Source organism: Spea bombifrons, chromosome 5, assembly GCF_027358695.1.
Source record: "Spea bombifrons isolate aSpeBom1 chromosome 5, aSpeBom1.2.pri, whole genome shotgun sequence".
NCBI classification, from domain to species: Eukaryota; Metazoa; Chordata; class Amphibia; order Anura; family Pelobatidae; genus Spea; species Spea bombifrons.
In genome coordinates, this window is record NC_071091.1 from 64,041,092 (window position 1) to 64,059,492 (window position 18,401).

The following is an 18,401-nucleotide window of genomic DNA, read 5'->3' on the forward strand; positions in this document are numbered from 1 at the left end:
ACACGGTAGACACAGTACATACTGAAGACACACAAAGGACTGGAAAACGCATATACCCAGAGCAAACAACTGTAATGATCTTTGATCAGTCACTAATGAAGTGGAACTCATGGTTTAAATAGGAGCAAGGGTGGAAAAGTACAGATAAGGGCCAGTAGGAGAAAAGTAACAGAATGACATCATCGCGAGTGACGAAAACGTGTAGTGTTGTCCCACACGTCATTTCGCGGCTGTGCCGCGGCGGCGCATGTCAACGCGTACATCAGTACGCGAGCTTTGCGGGTGTGCTGCAGCGACACGCTCATCAACCCGCGAGTGCCGCGGGCATGCCGTGGTGACTCGCTCATTAGCCCGAGAGCGCCGTGAGTGTGCAGTGTTGGCAGCACGTCATGGGACCCAGGCGTAACTTTTTTGCTGTTTTTTTGTGAGAAAGAGATGTATAGGTGCATAGGTGTACTGAAAATACTATTACCCCATGTGTCAGCCATATATCTAACAGGGTAGGGATCCCTGGTGTTGAGTGAACAAAGGAAGTTGACATATATGCATCTTATTGCAAGGATCAGCAGAGATACCCAAAACAATCAATCAAAAACACTTAAAGCTTAAAATATGGTTATAATAGTTTTGCTCCAATGTGTGGGTAAAGTTTCTATATGTTGTGTTGAAACATCAAATTTGTGTAATAGATAGATAGATAATAGATAACCTTAGCTGCTGGGGAACTTGCTAAGGACATTTTGAAGCATAAGGAATCACTTTGTTTCTATCTCAGTTTGTTGTCAGTATATTAGGATATTTAAATAATACATAAAATATCACGTTTTACTTTCAGAGAATACCCATTATGTGACCCATACACATGTAGCCAGATACTTAACAGATTTATTATGATGTTTCATAATCTTTCTAGTTGGATTACAGGTCAAAAAAGATTTAATTCTCCTTTTTCTTCCCATCTTCATCTCCTGGTTAAATACAAGACAAAAGTGGTGGTTAAAAACCTAGAAGAATAAAAAAAAAGAAGCAAAGGCTTTGCCCTTAATATTTTAAAAGTAAACAGTTGTACAAATGATATCATATTATAAGTTACTGATACTGCACCAAGAAGCTATTTAAGAAATGCAGGTTAATCGAAGGGATTGGCCAAAAAGAATATAACTGCCAGCGAGGACAATGTTAAGGAAGCTCTGTGCCATTCATAACCCCACCATCTGTTTGTACTGTAAACAATCCTTCTCAGGTGTATGGTTAAATACTTATACCAAACATGTGCTAATGATCATCAATTTAATATGTAGGTTGAAACATGATATTTAACTAAAGCAGAAACAACTGTGCAGGAGGAATAAAACTGGGTGAGAAACAGCCAAACCCACTAATAAGGCAAGATTACTGAAGACAATTTAACGTCAAAAATCATACACCAGGACTGACCACAGCAACAAGACACAAGGAAGCTATCCTACAGCAACGAGGTCTCTCCCATAGCACCCACAGAGCCCTAAACTCAGCAGTATCGACTCTGTCTATGATTACATGAAGAAAGAGATGTATCTGAGGCTGCCTAAATCCTCAGAAGTCCAGGATGTTTGCAACAACCTACAACCTACAAATGTGTGCAAGTGTACCTAGAAGAACTGATGCTATTTTGAAGGCAAATCAACTATTGATTTCATTTAGATTTTTCTTCTGTTCACCCACTTGGTAAATTGTTAAGTGATAAACATAAACTATTAAAATGTCTATTTTTAAAGCATTCTTACTGTACAACATTTTTTCACACCTGCCTAAAACCTACCTTATATCTTACTTTAATCTTTGAACACCTTTTCAGAGATTTAATTAGTGTACAGAACAATAAAATGTAGGCTATAGGTCAACAAATCCCGTTATTTTTGGTTGTAAAGTATATGGAAGAGAACAAACAATTAATATCCCCACAATTTTGAATAGTCAGCATGCAATAATATGGATAAATATGAAAATATATTTAGAAATAAACTTACCCCAGACAAGATAGTTGAGACTATCTCCAGCAATGTAGATAAATGCAGTAAGTGCCTGGCTACCTAACAGAAACATCAAAAATTGAAGTGGACTAAGTAGTCCCAGAAAAGGATAAACCCACTTGCCATCAGCAAAGTAAATCCATATTACCCTAGAAAAGAAAAGTTTATTTTAAAATGCTAAATTAACATTGCTTCACAAGGCTGTCGGACATGGGTAGATCTCAGGGGTGGGGAACAGGGCAACTGCCCCACCCAGAACCTGAACATTTCTGGCATAGGAAAAGTCCCAGACTTGCTTCTATATGTCCTTAATTTCCAACAGGAGGTGGAGTTCAGTAGCGTCATGCAACTTGTGTGCAAGCTGAGACTTCACAGGGTAAGCGAGTTGTGTATGTCTGTGTGTGTGTGTCTGGGAACGTTAGCTTGTGTGTATCTGGGTATGTTGGCATTCATGTGTTTGTGCGTATGTAGTGCGTGTGTCTGGGTATGTTAGCGTAAGTGTGTATGTGGGTATGTAGTGTGTGTCTGGGTTTGGTAGTGTTAGTGTGAATGTAGTGTGTGTGTCTGGGTATGATAGTGTATGTGTGTATGCAGTGCTGTATTTATCATTAGGGCTGCCTTTGGCCTGAACTAGGGAAGCTCCCCCATTCCCCATAGTCGCTGTCTCTAATACAATAAAAGGTGCTGTGGCCCTTTATGAAAAAGAGCTTGTGATATGACATCATATCTCTGACTAACCTTAATTGAGCCCAAAGGTTAAAAAAACAAAGGTTAAGAAAAATCACAGCTGGAGATTCAGCAGTCTGATTACACATTATAGAATGATCGTACATTCAACAGTACGACCACGCAGAACATGCTACATTGAAACCATAGAAAACCCTGCCCTTAAAGTGATTCAATGATGTGTCCAGTGTGTCCAAGCACCAAAAATGGGTGTATACATTTGAGACCATCAAATCTTTTGTTCAACCACCGCTCAATGTAGACACAGTTCTAGCGGTGTTGTTCTCACAATACATCTAATTTATATGTGTGATCCCAAGGGACGCTTGTAATTGACTGACTCGTGTGTACGCCTTCATCTATTGACTCCTCTTAGTCATATGTTATTTATAGAAAACCTGTCTAAAGGTCCCGTGTGGTCATCTACCAACTGCAGGTTATTTAAAGAACAAACATATATCAAGATAAAATTAAAAGGAAAGTGTGATTTGAATGCTAATTTTCAGGGTTATATTAAGGCTATTTATTAAGACATTTTACAGTCTGTATATTTTATTTCTATGATTAATACAAGGATAATAAAGCACGATTTTCTGGAATCCTGCATTATAGCAAATGTTATAATAGGATTTAACAACAAGTAATTTAATATTTTTTAGGTTTTGTTGTTTGCATAAGTTTGCGCTAGGTAATGTTAAAAAAATTATATATGAGTTATGGGTACAAAGGGCCTAATGGCGGAACTTGTATCTTTAATCATCCCTGGGTAGAACTGGGTAAACATATTCAGTCCAAGTGGTGCACAGCATCAATTTCACCCCATGGTAAGTCCTTTTAAAAAACTTGCTTTTGCAGCTGGGTTTCTGTGACCATTTGCATTTGTGATGTCATGACGCAGCTTCCTGGGAAACACTGTTCATGTCATTATGCAGGCAGAAACTAGACGGTACGAACTACGCAGCAGCTTTGGTTTTTAAAGATCCGTACCAGCAAATCTATTGGTCGCCAGCAGGGGGCTCGTCTGCCATCAACCAATGACGTGCAGGTGCAGGTCCGTATTAACCACTTATAAAAAAAAAAACGGCAAGAAACGAACACGAAGAATATACACGAATATTCATGGAATACAAAGATGAACACGAAGATGGAGAGTTAGACGTCGCCCAAGTCTAGCAAAAACAGACAGTTTTGCTCAATTTTTGCAGGTATCTTTCCTCCTGCAGAAATTCCCATTGAAAGGGGAATTTGGATTAAAACATATATATATGTTTTTCTTTTATGGTTCAAGTGACCATGCTCTAAATGGTAATTGGGGAAAATTCCCCAGTAAATATGTAAATTCTTGATGACAGCTGTCCTTTGATTTCCAGAATATGCTTGTCTATACAGTAAAAGACCCGTCAGATGGCTTTGTGCCACATGGCCCTAGCCTATTCAAAAGGAGAAAAAAGTTACATCACTGAAAGTTTACACTGCTGGATTATACATTTATTTCAGACAATGCCAGTTTAGTTTTAGCAGTGTGTCAGTAAGTGAGTGCCTTAGAACTAGAATTAAAGGTACAGGTGTGAATTAAAATGTTGTGTTTACTAGAATGCAGTAGCATTCCACACACACTTACAGAATAATTCTTTCACCAATTACTTACCAGCTCAAATAAGATACGGAGCATATTCCCAAAAAGATGAGCCCCTTTTTCTTTTCCGGATAATGATGAGGAGAGGACACAATTTCGAGGACAGCAAGTGGAAACACAGCTGTGTGCTGGCAAAATAAACAAACATTTGCATGAGTTCAAATATTCCAGCCTTTGTGGTTTGAAAATTCCCGGAAAATTTTCAAATAATAGTTTATATAAGCTTTTTTTTAAGTATTTTTAGTATTGCCGTTTTAAAGGCCTAGGAATGTATTAATTAAATTTCCTGTGGTTCGGAATCATTAACATAGATAATACTAAAGGAAACTCAGCAGGAGCTGCCCTGATGTCTGTAATTTCACATATCAACTTCCGAACAGTGGTAGAGAGCAACAGGCTTTGTGGCAGACATTTTACTAAATAATGATAGTGTACTAGTACAGACACATCAGCTCTCTCCAGTTTAAATGTTTCCACCAATCATGGCACAATCGAGCCTGGATCCCAGGGGTTCAACTACAGATACTTCAAGAATTTCAGTTAAGCCCATTTTAGTGAATACAGGAGTTGGGATTACTTTTAGAAATTTCAGAATGAATTAACAAAATCCAGGCTCTTGTGTTCCGAGAAACCCTTTCTTACTGTTATAAAGATTTAATAGGAAAATATAACATACAAATCTTGTACATTTAATGGTTCAAAATCTACTAATGATTAATTACCAATGTCTTCCAATAATACATATGAATTGACTCTGCAGGGAAGAATCAGAAGCCCTTCTGATTCTTCCACGCAGAACCTTTAACAACTCTGCACCCCCTATATCTCTTCGCTTAACTCCAGTTATACACTTTACTGCCCTTTTCATTTACTTATTGAATGAAAGTGACGTTCAGGGGCGGGCTGGGCCGGGGGGCAGGGGGGCAATTGCCCCCCAGGCCGTCCTAAATCCGGGCCGGTGGGCCGGACGGACGACCGGCAGACAGACATTCAATGCGGCTACGGCCGCCAAGTTAAAAACTAAGTGGCCGCGAGCATGATTCAATGCGGCCGTCATGCGTACCTGGCGGGGGAGGGAGGGGGGCGGTCCACCCCGGCTGCCGCTCATCTGAGGGGTGCCACCATGCCGGCACGCCTCCAGTTTCTGGAGGCGTGCCGGCATGGTGGCACCCCTCAGATCAGCGGCAGCCGGGGCGGACCGCCCCCTCCCGTTTCGGTGCGCGCGTCAACAACACTGAAGCCACGCCCAACATTTTCCGCGCTCAGTGCACCGGAAGGACAGGAAGAAGAAGAAGTAGAAGAAGAAGAAGAGGAGGAAGAGGAAACGTGAGAGTGAAAGAAGAAAAGGTCGGAGAGAGTGGATTAGTAAGTGTGTGAGAGTGATGGGTGTTATGCTGAATGTAAGTGTGTGAGAGTGATGGTTGTTATGCTGAATGTAAGTGTGTGAGAGTGATGGGTGTTATGCTAAATGTACGTGTGTGAGAGTGATGGGTGTTATGCTGAATGTAAGTGTGTGAGAGTGATGGGTGTTATGCTAAATGTAAGTGTGTGAGAGTGATGGGTGTTATGCTGAATGTAAGTGTGTGAGAGTGATGGGTGTTTTGCTAAATGTAAGTGTGTGAGAGTGATGGGTGTTATGCTGAATGTAAGTATGTGAGAGTGATGGGTGTTATGCTAAATTTACGTGTGTGAGAGTGATGGGTGTTATGCTGAATGTAAGTGTGTGAGAGTGATGGGTGTTATGCTGAATGTAAGTGTGTGAGAGTGATGGGTGTTATGCTAAATGTAAGTGTGTGAGAGTGATGGGTGTTATGCTGAATGTAAGTGTGAGAGTGATGGGTGTTATGCTGAATGTAAGTGTGTGAGAGTGATGGGTGTTATGCTGAATGTAAGTGTGTGAGAGTGATGGTTGTTATGCTGAATGTAAGTGTGTGAGAGTGATGGGTGTTATGCTAAATGTACGTGTGTGAGAGTGATGGGTGTTATGCTGAATGTAAGTGTGTGAGAGTGATGGGTGTTATGCTGAATGTAAGTGTGTGAGAGTGATGGGTGTTATGCTGAATGTTTGTGAATGAGGGTTTCAGATAGCATGGATGTGTAAGTGTTGGGGGATAGCTTGGCATAGGGAGTCCGTAATCACATTCCTTTCATGCCCAGTTTCCAGCATGTAGTGGCTGCCTAGGCATGATAGGAGTGTGATTGCTGTTATAAATTATTTTTTGGTCCAACTTTGGTGTGTTAACACTTTTATTGGACAGAATAATTCAATGACAGTATTAATATATATATATATATTGATATATATAATTGCAAACAGCAATCACACTCCTATCATGCTAAGTCAGCCAGCACATGCTAGAACCTGGGCATGATAGGATTGTGATTGTTGTTATATATATGTGTATATGTATATGTATATGTGTTAATATTATTGTTGATTTTTTTGTCTAATTTTGGTGTTACTTTTAATAAAGTATTTTAAAGTTTTTTTTTTTTTGTTTTTTTTTTCTGTTTTGACCAAGTGAATGCTGAATTTTTAGTTTCAGTCCAGAATTTTCATTTCGGTGCATCCCTACTATATACTATGCCAGTCACTAAAGTGGTAAGCCTACACCACATCAATGTTTGGCTTAGTATATAGTGATAGGGGTTGTCAGTGTCTGGCTCAATGTATAGGCACACATTGACGGTGGTGCTGCGTAATCCCTAAGTATAAAATGATAACAAATATGCTGTACCCCTGTCAATGTTTGCCTAACCATAGAAACTATGCAGTTTTAAAGTGTGTGGGGGGGGTGCCACATACAGGGTCTGCCACAGGTGCCAAATACTCTAGGTACGCCCCTGCATCATGCGACTGTCAGACCCAATGGCCATTCCTCAGCTCCTCTTCCCACGTCTTAAAAGGGGTGTGATGAAGAGCTGAGGCATGCAGTGTTTGCACGCCGGCCACTTTAATTTCATTAGGCGCTGGTGGAGTGACTGCCGCACGACGGCCGCTTTCAATGTCGCTCGCAGCCGCTTTGATGGTGCAATGGGCCAGTTGACTAGACTTGCCCCCCAGGCCTTAGGCTGCCAGCCCTCCCCTGGTGACGTTCAACTGTTATCACTTCTTCCCACTCATGTAGTCAGGATTGTACTCCTGTTGTGCCTATTCTCTGTAATGTATTCCAACTTTACACGCTCGCTAAAGAGCCAACTATTCAGGTAAGCATATTGTCTATCCTCGTGATATCTGCATCCTAGAAAGAAACTATATACCCCTAACTTTGAGATCTCCACACCACTGACTTCTCCAAGTCACCCTCTCCTAAGTAGTCCCTCTCTCCTTCTGCCTTGATCCCCCTCAACCTGCTAATATATTGTAAGCACAAAAGAAGAGGTCCCCCTTCTCCTTCTGTACCAGAATGTCTTAACATGTGTCGATTTTGTATGGACAATTTTAATGTTAATTTCTATTGATTTTAATTTAAATGATTCATTTTTAATCTACTGAAGCTCTATAAATAAATTATAATATATGTCTGATCTGGCACTGTCTGCAGGGTTAAGCTGTATAGTAGCTTATGAGTTCATGACAGCTCTACCTATAGTGAATTTTGCAAGTGGCATTTGCCAGGCTCGGTTTCCTTAGCTAAAACTCAGGATTTATTGACTTAAATCACATATTTTTAAGATATTAAGTACACACAATTGGGTAATGCATGACTTATAAGAAGAATCATATCTAAATAACAAAAATATATATATGTGATGGGAGTCATATACCGAAGCAACTGTAATTCCAGACATTAACTTCCACCACCTGTTAGTAAATCAATGCATGATGTATTCTTGACCCCAGAGCACACTGCAGGCTAGGTTTTAAATATATTGACTCATAAGGGCAGGTAGATTAATCAAAATGACAGTTACAGATTGACCCACCTATGCTAAAGCACAGACAGACTTACAAGCAGCACTGTTTTACGCCCTGGAGACTGGAAACTAGGGAAAATATTTTGGTTTCAAGTATGTGATGTCTATTGACTTGTAAGTTATTAAAGTGACAGATAGCTTTAACCCAACATAACTTTGTATATAACTAATACTAAAGATATCTTATTTCGTATGACAATATATTGTGTTTATGTGCAGTGAAAATCATGTTTTAATCTGATACTAGTATTAAAAATGTTGGTGGGAGAGATTTCCAGCTGCACTGGATTCAAGCACAGCCATATTCATATCTGCAAGACACTTTATGGGCCCTCTGAAAAGGTTTTATGTATGCTCTTCACACAGACCCCTTGTTCTCTGTGCAACCAACCACATATGCCACCTAGTCATAAAATGGGACAGATACCCTATAGGCGCACAAGTAAGTCCACAAAAGATTGCTCTATAGATGTACCTGTACATCATGTGTTTTTCACATCTCCCTGCTGCTGCAAAGGGAACAATGTAAAAATAAATAAATAAATAAATAAACAATACAGTGAGCTCATTGTGACATCACTGTCATATATAACATGTACGAGAGATCCCTAATGGGATCTCTATCCATATTCCACTGACGGCCCAAAAAAAAGAAATATTAAAAAAATAATATATGTATGTATAAAAAGTCCTGACATCCCATTGCCCTAGCCCTACATGTAAAAATTATAACTCCTGCCATTCACTACCCCAAAACTCCTAGAGGTATTAAACATACTACCATATAGAGTACTATGTAAGAGGTAGATGTGGCACTACAACAATCAGGGGGTGTTGAACATAAATTGGGTCATTGTTCATCAGTGGCACCTACTATGAAGAAATTCTATGCAAAATTGCAAAAAAAAAAATTATTATAGGTTTTTTTACATATTAGCACTCACAATTATTATTTTTGGCATGTTTCTATGGTTTTAAAAGAAAGCCCTATTTTTCCTGAAAAAAAAAAGGATGTATAATTTTCATCAAACACGGAAAAGGGGAATCTTGATTAAACCAACATACGGTAAAAAAGGCAAAAAAAAACATACGGTACTTAAAAAAACCTTGGTAAGGCAAAGGTTAAGGAATCGACGTACACAGTTTGTAAATAAAACATCAATAAGTTAGAGTATCATGTACTCTCCCATGAAGCTGATGACTTAAAAAACAACAACAAGGCTGTGCTTTAACAGAAAAAAAACAGAATGTTCCCAATCTCCAGCAAGCATCCATGCTCATGGTCAAACGGACCAGTGGAGATCTTCTGTGCATCATCACAGTACAAAAAATTGTAAAAGCATTTATGTTATAAAATATCTTGGTAGAGGAAAAAGAGGTTTGCTTTTCTATATAACCTTAATTCAAAAAGCATTCTGATGCAGAAGGACCAGAGTCCGTTTCTTAGTTATAATGGGACCTATGGTTTCAAGTGTCCACTCCAGAGTAATAGCCTGCATGGGAAGACCACAACATATCCCATCTGTGAAGGCCCAGATATTAGTGCTCCAATTCCTCATTTTCAAGATATCGTCATGACCTCAGCATTCCAATTAAAGACAGGCTAGATATGTTTACTTCATTAAAAAATATCTACATGTTGTATGAATATCTTTTTTATACCAATTTTCATGATACTTTGTAAACAGATCTAGGCTAAAAGCATGCTTAGATGGGTGATCATTATTGTTCAAAACAGTTGTAACTTGAATAATTCAATAATTAGCTTGAGCTAGAGCAGCTATAGTTGGCATTTTAAAATAGTTAACACAACTTAATGAGATGCCCTGATGATCAATGTAAAGCTTTCATGGATGTCCTCCTCTTTATTTTGTAAATATATCTTACCGTCTACCTATATCATAAAAAAATAGATTTCTATTCCGCATATATAATGTAAGTAATTAGTTAAAGTAAGAGATACTTGTAAAATGCAAAAGATTCTGGTATTTTTTTAATAAACGAAATGCTTCAAAGAAAAAATATAAGCAAAAATAAATCCACTTGTATGTGTAGGATAAGGTCATGCATGTTTTTGCTAAATTAAGATTAGCTTGCCAAGGGAAAAACACTTCAATGCGAACAGCTTTTCTAAAAATGGCAGCTCATTTTCTTTTTACCCGAAATACAGCTAGACGACTTGATAAACATGATGCTTTTCCACAGGGTCTCTCGGTAAATGGAAAATGAAAACATTCAAACTTTGAGTGACTGGATAAACTGCATGAATCGACGGCTAATATCATGGGTTGGCTGTAAAGCCCACTTGCCCTTGGCTGCAATCAAAAGGAGAACTAATAGAATAAAAATGCAAAAAAACAGTGCTTTGACTCTCAACAGACTAATTACTATCGTTGGCAAAAGCACTGGGGCCTACGCAAACTTTTTAATACATTTAATGATATGACCTTATGATCATAGATGGATCAAAATAGCTATCTTAAGGTGTAATTTAAGCGCATTTTGTGTATATTTGTTGTTTTATGTTTTTACACGAAAATAAAATTAGAATGGCAGAGGTATTTAGACATGTGACCCAACAATTCTCCCCAATTTATTTCAATAACTTGAGTTGAACTTGAATTTTAAGAATTTACAATGTAACGCTTGTGAGGTTGACTCAACCCGTGCTTACCCATTCACAATTTGATGATAATTTGTTTCAGATATATATTGTTTTTAGAACTGCCACACCAATCATCATAAGAAACAAATCAGACATAGAAAAGGAGCCATGGTCTATAGGCAGCTGGAACAATATGGGCATGCATCATGAATGTTTCATCCATAGGGCAAAATGGGTCCGTCACCCAGGGCCCCCAGTCAAAATATCCCTGCAGACAGTGCGGCCAATGCTCTGCCCCAATCATAATTCATACTCTTTGATTGAGTGAGCAGTATTTATTGTGCTGGCTATGGTGCTAATGTCTCCATTGGGATACAACACCGTATAAAGCTTACATATACAAGCATGTACAATTCTAAACAAACGTTAGTATTTTACTTACCATGGCGTGATTAAGCCATACTGGAATGATCCTGTCCAGGCCCTCTGGATATACCAACTCCCTATCATAACTGTACAGTGCCCAAAACGCTAAAAACACAAACTGCAATGAAACAATGCGATTAGTTATTAATTAGAAGAAAGTCATGGACAAATACAGACTCTACCCATGCACTGCCTTTAACTACTGCAACATATATGTACGTTAAGTAACAATTATCATAGTCCTTCTTGAAAGAATAGAAAAGAATAAGAAGCTGTATTATATCCCTAGAGAATATTAGCAATTATCCAAAAACTTTCAGTGTTTACTAGGGTATGGTTATAGTGCTCTTGAAAGAGGGACAGATACAGAGAGCTAAGATCCAAGATAACGGATCTGAGTGCAACCTTATTATAACTGTGTATATGTGTATGTGATTGCCGAGACCATGGTACAAAATTTGTTATTTCACTGCTGGTCCAAAGGAGATAATTGCAAACGCAAAATCAAATGGAGTGGGCATGGTAATTTGTAAACTTTATTCTAGATTTAAATATTCCACATAGTCTTTCAACAATCAAGTTTATAAATAAGTGTGTGTGACAATACCTAGAAATTTGTTTTTGTATTAAAGGTGTAGTTAAAATTATACCATTTATTGGCCAAATGGGTTAAATTGTAAGCTTTCAAGACAAAGTTGTTAGGTCCATTCCTCAGGCATTAATGAAGCTAAAACAATTTCCTAAATATAAAAGCCTAGCCTACAGGTTTACAAAAAAAGGTACAAACATTTTGATCATTTGTATTAATACTATATACTTTTGGCTTTGTTATGAAAACATCAGGGATCCAGAATCTAATTTTATTTTGTTTTGCTCAATAAGACATGTTCCAGGTCTAATTCTATATGTTTAAACTAAAAGGTGCAGAAGATGAGGCTCTCAATCACAAATCAAGAAATCAATACATATATACTGTTGGCACCAGTTTGACTGACTCAGGCTGGAGGTAAGGAGCATATTATCTTCTCGTAGGTGTGTGAACTTACTGTGGATGCCGGAAAAGCCAGAACAGAGAAGAGGAGGTCTCTGCAGGAAACAATGAACTTCACTAGTCTGATTCCACTCGCTGGCTTCAGGAGATCCGTCACAAAACACACTGCATAGAAAAGAGTCTGCAAAACCTGAACAAATTAGTTCTAAATTAGCTTTATCCCAGGATTGTTGGTCCTTTGGCTTACAAAAATGTAGAAAATACCTAATAAAAAACTAGCTCTGTAACTCTGGCTTGCTATGACAATTCTATCTTTCACAAACATAATCAGTGTCACAATTCAGAAAAAAAATAAGAACTAAGAGTTTCACCATGATAATGCAATGAAAGAGATAGACTCTTACCACATTAAGGACTGTCAAGTATTTCCATTGTCCACCATACAAGAAAACTCCAACTGGCGTCTCCTTGGAATTAACTGTAAAAAGGGAGTAAGTAAGGAAAAAATACCAGATGAAAATAAAGCAATGATAAACTATCATAGTTGTTGGTGCCATGCTCCACCTATTTTAAAGAATAGACTTAAGGAGTTCTTCCCTGCAAACCTCCCGACTGCTTGCCTAGGCATAAATGACAGAAACCTTGAGGCTGTCTTCAGACTTAATAAGGAGCTGTGAAACAATTGGGCCTTCGGGGTTGGTGAATTACAAAAGTTTTGCTTATACTGGATTTCAAAGCTACTGCTAAACTCTGATGGGATTAAGGTTATGCAATCTCTTTTTGTGAAAGGGGTCTTTGTTTGTGGAAGGAGCTTACATGGAATAGGTCAGATATTACTTAAGTGTTTCTCATATATATTTTTTTCTGTCACTTTTTTAAAATGCTTAGTAATATAAAGAAGAATGGTGAGTATGTAACAATAATACCTCGAAGACAAATTGCATCACCTGGAAAATGGTGGTATTAGTATATATTAAAAAATTGTGACCATAGGAACCAATGCAACATTATTTGGTTCTATGGTACTAAGATCAGACTTTTCCAAAGTAATTTTGAAATCCTCTTTGAGACTAATGAATGCATTTTTGTAAAGTTATGAGGCATTCTTAATAATGTACAGACATTATTCAGAAGGAAGTAATCTATAAGACTCACAACCTAGCATCCATGTTTCAAAATGGCCACTGAGAAAAAACAGTTCTTCTAGCAAAGCCATTGCTCATATACTGTCCTGAGTATTGTATAATACAAGTTATATACCAAATTTATCTCTTTTTGCTTGTGTTATCATTATGCAAAATGCAAAATGGCTGGTACACTACAATCCTCCTCTAGAGGATCAACCCAAAATGACCTTGAAATTTGCCATGTTCAGGTAGAACATCAGGTAGCCTATAAGTAACATCATCCTATAAGTAAAAGTAAGAAAACATATAAATCCTCTAAAATAAAACTTCACACAGACATTCGCTAAAAGACGCAGTCACATTTTAGTGACTCATTCGCATTGAATCCTTCTTTCTAGCAAAACATCACAAAGGGAAGTAATACAAGCTGTGCTCATTTCTCCATGCATAAGCCAAGCTTATTTTCCACATTTATTTCCATTTGAACATATGCCCATGGAATGGAAACATCATTAGAGTCAAATCTTTACTTTGGCAGAAAGAAGACGCTCTAACAGAATATAGGCATGAAAAGTAAATGCGAGGAAGAGAAATGTGTACCTAAGAAATTTTTTTGTACAATATGTTGACATTGATGGCACATTTTGGGTATCACCTGTTTTGATCACAAAAAGATGAAAACATTGTGATGAAACTGAACCATGAAAGTTTTCCATAAAAAAATCATTTCAGATGTTACTGTTAAATCTGTCTTTTTTTCTTAAAATTAAATTTAGGATGTTTCTCTTAATGTATTTGTGGCCCAGGTTGCAACCTCAACAGCCAGGTAACTGGTTGACTATGGTTGGAGGTAATGGTATCTCATTGTACCTTGAGCTATGTCTCTATCTTATTCTAGTCTCAGCCTGCTGAATAACCACATAGTATATAGTATAACTGATATAGCGTGTGCCTGTCCAAATTTACAGAAGAAAATGTGTGTGAAATGACTAAATGATGCACAGAGGAAGAGCATAGATGAGACCAATAGTCTGTAGTATGATAAGTCCTTTTATTAATTTTCTAAATATGAACAATGCTTTATCCTTGTGTGAAAATAAAATGTACAGTAATAGTTTAATGAGTTTCCTTGGTCCACACTTAACATAAGATGCTGTTTAGAATATTTTTGTATTGAAGAAATTAGTAGGAATCTTGGTCCTGGTTTGGTTTTGTTTCGATGTTCACTATTTAAATCGCTCTGCATTTATCCGCAAGAGTGAGATATTAATATGTACCCTGGCAAGAAAATATTAATAATTCAGTGCACCTATGGGTTTCAAGGAAAATCTCATATCCCTTGATGGTTTGGTCCTCTGTTTAGCAATTAACAACTCCAACACTGTAAAATATACCCTCTCTTTCAGAGTTCAGTTAAAGACTTGCAATATCTATATCTAGATCAATAACTATTTCATATGTAATTAAAGTTAATAAATACATATGGCGGCCATGTTAATTTTTTACAAGCTTTGTTTTTTTTTTTAAAAGGAACTATTTTTAATAAGAAAATCAGGCTTTTGTGTTTTCACTAAGTATCTAGTACTCAATTTAGTAATGCTGACCTTTGGAGCTGAACTCTAAATATTAGGTTTCTTCATTAGGCATTATAAAACGTTATATTTCAAGTGCTACGTCAATATTAAATATCAGCATTCAGGGGCTCGGTAGGAAGAACCTAATGTTACAGGTGACATCACAGGAAGTTGAATTCAAAGTGAGGAACTAATGCATTTTAAAGAAGAAAACCTGTACAAAATGATAAGTATTTCTACCCAATAATCATAACCTGGGAAGGCCCAGAGTCTCCAGGTGAAGCCTGGCTTTCCTGGGTCTCCAGGTAGGTCAGTTTCTTCTTTCTCCAAACAGAGGAGCAGAGTATGGCTATTAGAGTTAGAAAATAAACTCCTGTCACACCTAACTTTACCCACAGCTGCCTCTACTGAAAGTATAGAGCAAAATGGACTCCAACATGCATAAAAAAATATAACTTTGAGGACTAGATTATTTTCTTATCTTGTCCTTGCAATTGTAATTAATTTATATATATTCAAAAATAATATTTTAAAGGGTCACTTAACTGATTCCAATTTCTTTTATAACATAAATGAAACTGAAGTTTCTGGGTTTTTTTCTAAAGCTTTTTCGGAAGCATCCTGTATTATTATTGCCAAAAACAAAGTCCACTCTCTCATCAACACTGTTGTCTTTGATTCAAGCCAGTCACAATGACACTATGGTTTTCTGGCTTAATATATAGGAGGCTCAGGGATACAGGGGTAAAAGCAACACACAGACAACACAGACAAATTTGAAACATTAATGAAAAACATGAGTTTAACATTTTGTTTTTCATTCTGACTTCCTTTATTTATTTATTTTCTTTACAGAGATCAGAAATTATCCCTTGCTGACAAACAACAGAATAATCTGTAAATTCAGCTACATTTAGCTCGTAAATTATCCTGTAATTCATTGTTTTCATTGAAAATAAAACCCTAGTAATTTATTCTCTAATGTGATCTGTACAGGAACAAACTGTTTATGTATGATATGCTCGCTTTAATAATTCATTCCACCCACTGCCACCCACATGGAATGTACAGGTTATTTTATTATATGAAAACATCTGCTCAAAAGGAGACTAGAGAAAGTTACTTTTTCTTTGCACAAAAAACAACAGTATACTTACGACTGCAAGATAGGGTGACCACATTTTATTTCTGTATTTCTATTTTTTATGTATTAGACATGCATTTTTAACTACATAATATGTACTTATCTCTTTGAAGTAAAGATTTCAAAATAACATGAACTGGCAGTTAGTTTTCATTCTTTAACCCCTTAAGGACAATGGGCAGTCCCTAAACCCATTTAAAACAATGCATTTTGAGTCCGTACATGTACGGGCTTTGTCTTTAAGGGGTTAATATTAGCCCCTGCTACCAATCAGTGGCGACTCTACAAACAATATATAGAGGGGGCACCTTAGATATCACAGTCAAAACTGGGCGGGCATTAATAATTCCCACCATTAAATCATACCACTGAAAAAAAATATATATACGGCATGCCCCCCCACTATCCCTTTCTCTGCTTTGCAGGTGCAGAGGAAGGGTGAGGCGAGAGCGATACTCACCTCAGGTGCAGCTGCAGGGAGGACGGGTCATATTCCGGCGCTCAGCATGAAAAGCTGCACTGTGACCGAGCTAGAGGCCTCCCGGAAGAAAGCCCCTCTATCTCCTCTGCGTAAAAAACAAACAAACAAAAAAAATTATGGTGTTTCAATTCTGGGACAATTCCTGGATTGAGGCTGCCCGGGATTTAAAGTCCCATTGCGGGACTGTCCTGGGCAATCCGGGACATGTGGTCACCCTACTGCAAGAGTGTGTGTTGTATGTCTGTGGTTCGTCCTTTTTCATTAGTTTATTCTTTCTCACTGTTGTCTTCAGGTCTGGATTAACAATTTACTGTCTGTTTGCTGCTAACGTTTTCCTGTATGATTTATATATTTGCCTGCTATGCACAGAATGAACACACTGATTATTGCGATGAGTGTTGTGGTATCCCAGGTAGGTGCCTGCTTGGTTCATGGGTCCTGCACCCTGTGGCAAGGGTATTTGCAGAGACACAGACTCTTAATGGAGCATGATCAGCAATGGTAAACGTATTAGGTTTTGTCATGTGACAGAATCAGCTAGTAAGATGTTGTTGTGTGTAAGACAGGAAACTACATGGCTTTCTGCTTGTAAGGAAAAGGCAAGGCTCAGCTGTATTGTGTAAGGGTTGCTTGTTCAAATCCCAAGGTTCCTGACACATGAGCTGGTTAGGAAGAGCCTCTGATCTCCATTGATAGGCCAACTGAGCTGTCCTGAGCTCTTACATGGCCTCCCTGCACAGCAGACCTGACAGTCAAGGTCGCACTTTTTAGGGGGGTGGTATATAAAGTTGCCACCGCCCGCTCAGACACCTCTACCCAGAGCCGGCATTTACAAGACATGCTCTTTCCATTCGTGGAAAAAGAGGAGCGTAGCAGGGTCACGTGACACCAGGTTATGTAACCCTGCGGTTAAATGCGGGTCTGCTCACTGCCAGAGGGAAAGCTATGGTTGAGGACAAAGATTGCACGTGGAAGCTGAGCATAAAGATGGCACTGAAAGTTGTTTGGGGATAAAAGCGGCACTGTTAAGCTGTCTGGGGACAGTTTGTACTGTTAAACATTTTTGGGGACAAAGATAGCAGAGACGTGGTGTTTGAGGACAAATAATGCACTGTGAAGCTGTTTGGGGGAAAAAAGATGGCACTGGTTGGAGAGAAATATGGTAGAGACAAGCTGTTTGGGCACAAGGATGGCACTGTTAAGCTTTTTGGACAGAAAAGAATATGACCTTCTTTGTTTTACACTCCAGTACCCTATACCTGCCCTTTCATTAGCATTCTGTAATGGCATCTTCTTAATATACCTGCCCATTTTTGTGTTCCGGTCTTAGAACCCAGGCATTCAACTTAACTACACTTTGCGTGACTTTGCTTGGCCTGCTGTTCTTAGTTCACCCTTTTGCCTGTTTCACGACCTCATATTTAGGCCACTTGCCTCCCAGTCAGGCTACTGTGGTTACCTCTACCTACTGGAACTCTCTTGCTAATTGGCCTGCACAGACCAGCCAGAATCATTCATTCCTCAACAGACACTGCCTTATCTATTGTTCATGCCAATACAGTGATTCCAAGACTGCCCTGTGTCTTACCCCAGTATGGTTCTTAGCAACTCATTAGTAGGCCTCATTGGTGCTGCATACCTGCCTATGGTTCTAAACGTGCACTACTGGACCAGGTGATTTTCTCACAGCCTGTTTTAAGCTACATAAGTCCAAACAGTTTCTGCTCTGGCATCAGGTAACCCTGCAATCTGCTCCGTAGT

At 38.3% G+C, this 18,401-nt stretch overlaps 1 protein-coding gene across 1 annotated transcript; it reads right to left on the reverse strand.

The window, feature by feature from the left end:
- Positions 1 to 867: 867 nt before the first annotated feature.
- ADTRP (androgen dependent TFPI regulating protein) lies at positions 868 to 12,871 on the reverse strand. The gene is made up of 6 exons (XM_053468462.1): positions 12,719 to 12,871; positions 12,370 to 12,504; positions 11,340 to 11,441; positions 4,387 to 4,502; positions 2,010 to 2,161; positions 868 to 968 (listed from the first exon to the last, which is right to left on the reverse strand). Exons 1-6 carry the CDS (start codon positions 12,869 to 12,871, stop codon positions 937 to 939), a joined length of 690 nt encoding a protein of 229 aa, XP_053324437.1. The 3' UTR covers positions 868 to 936.
- Positions 12,872 to 18,401: the final 5,530 nt, after the last annotated feature.

Bases quoted from the DNA above. Each gene is read 5' to 3' on its own strand.
- ADTRP (XM_053468462.1), bottom strand. From the start codon at position 12,871: ATGGCACCAACAACTATGATAGTTTATCATTGCTTTATTTTCATCTGG. The intron at 11,442-12,369 runs GTAAGTTCACAC...GTTTCATTGCAG, and splicing joins TGGCTTTTCCGGCATCCACA to TTTGTGTTTTTAGCGTTTTG. The intron at 2,162-4,386 runs GTAAGTAATTGG...TTTCTTTTCTAG, and splicing joins TCCGTATCTTATTTGAGCTG to GGTAATATGGATTTACTTTG.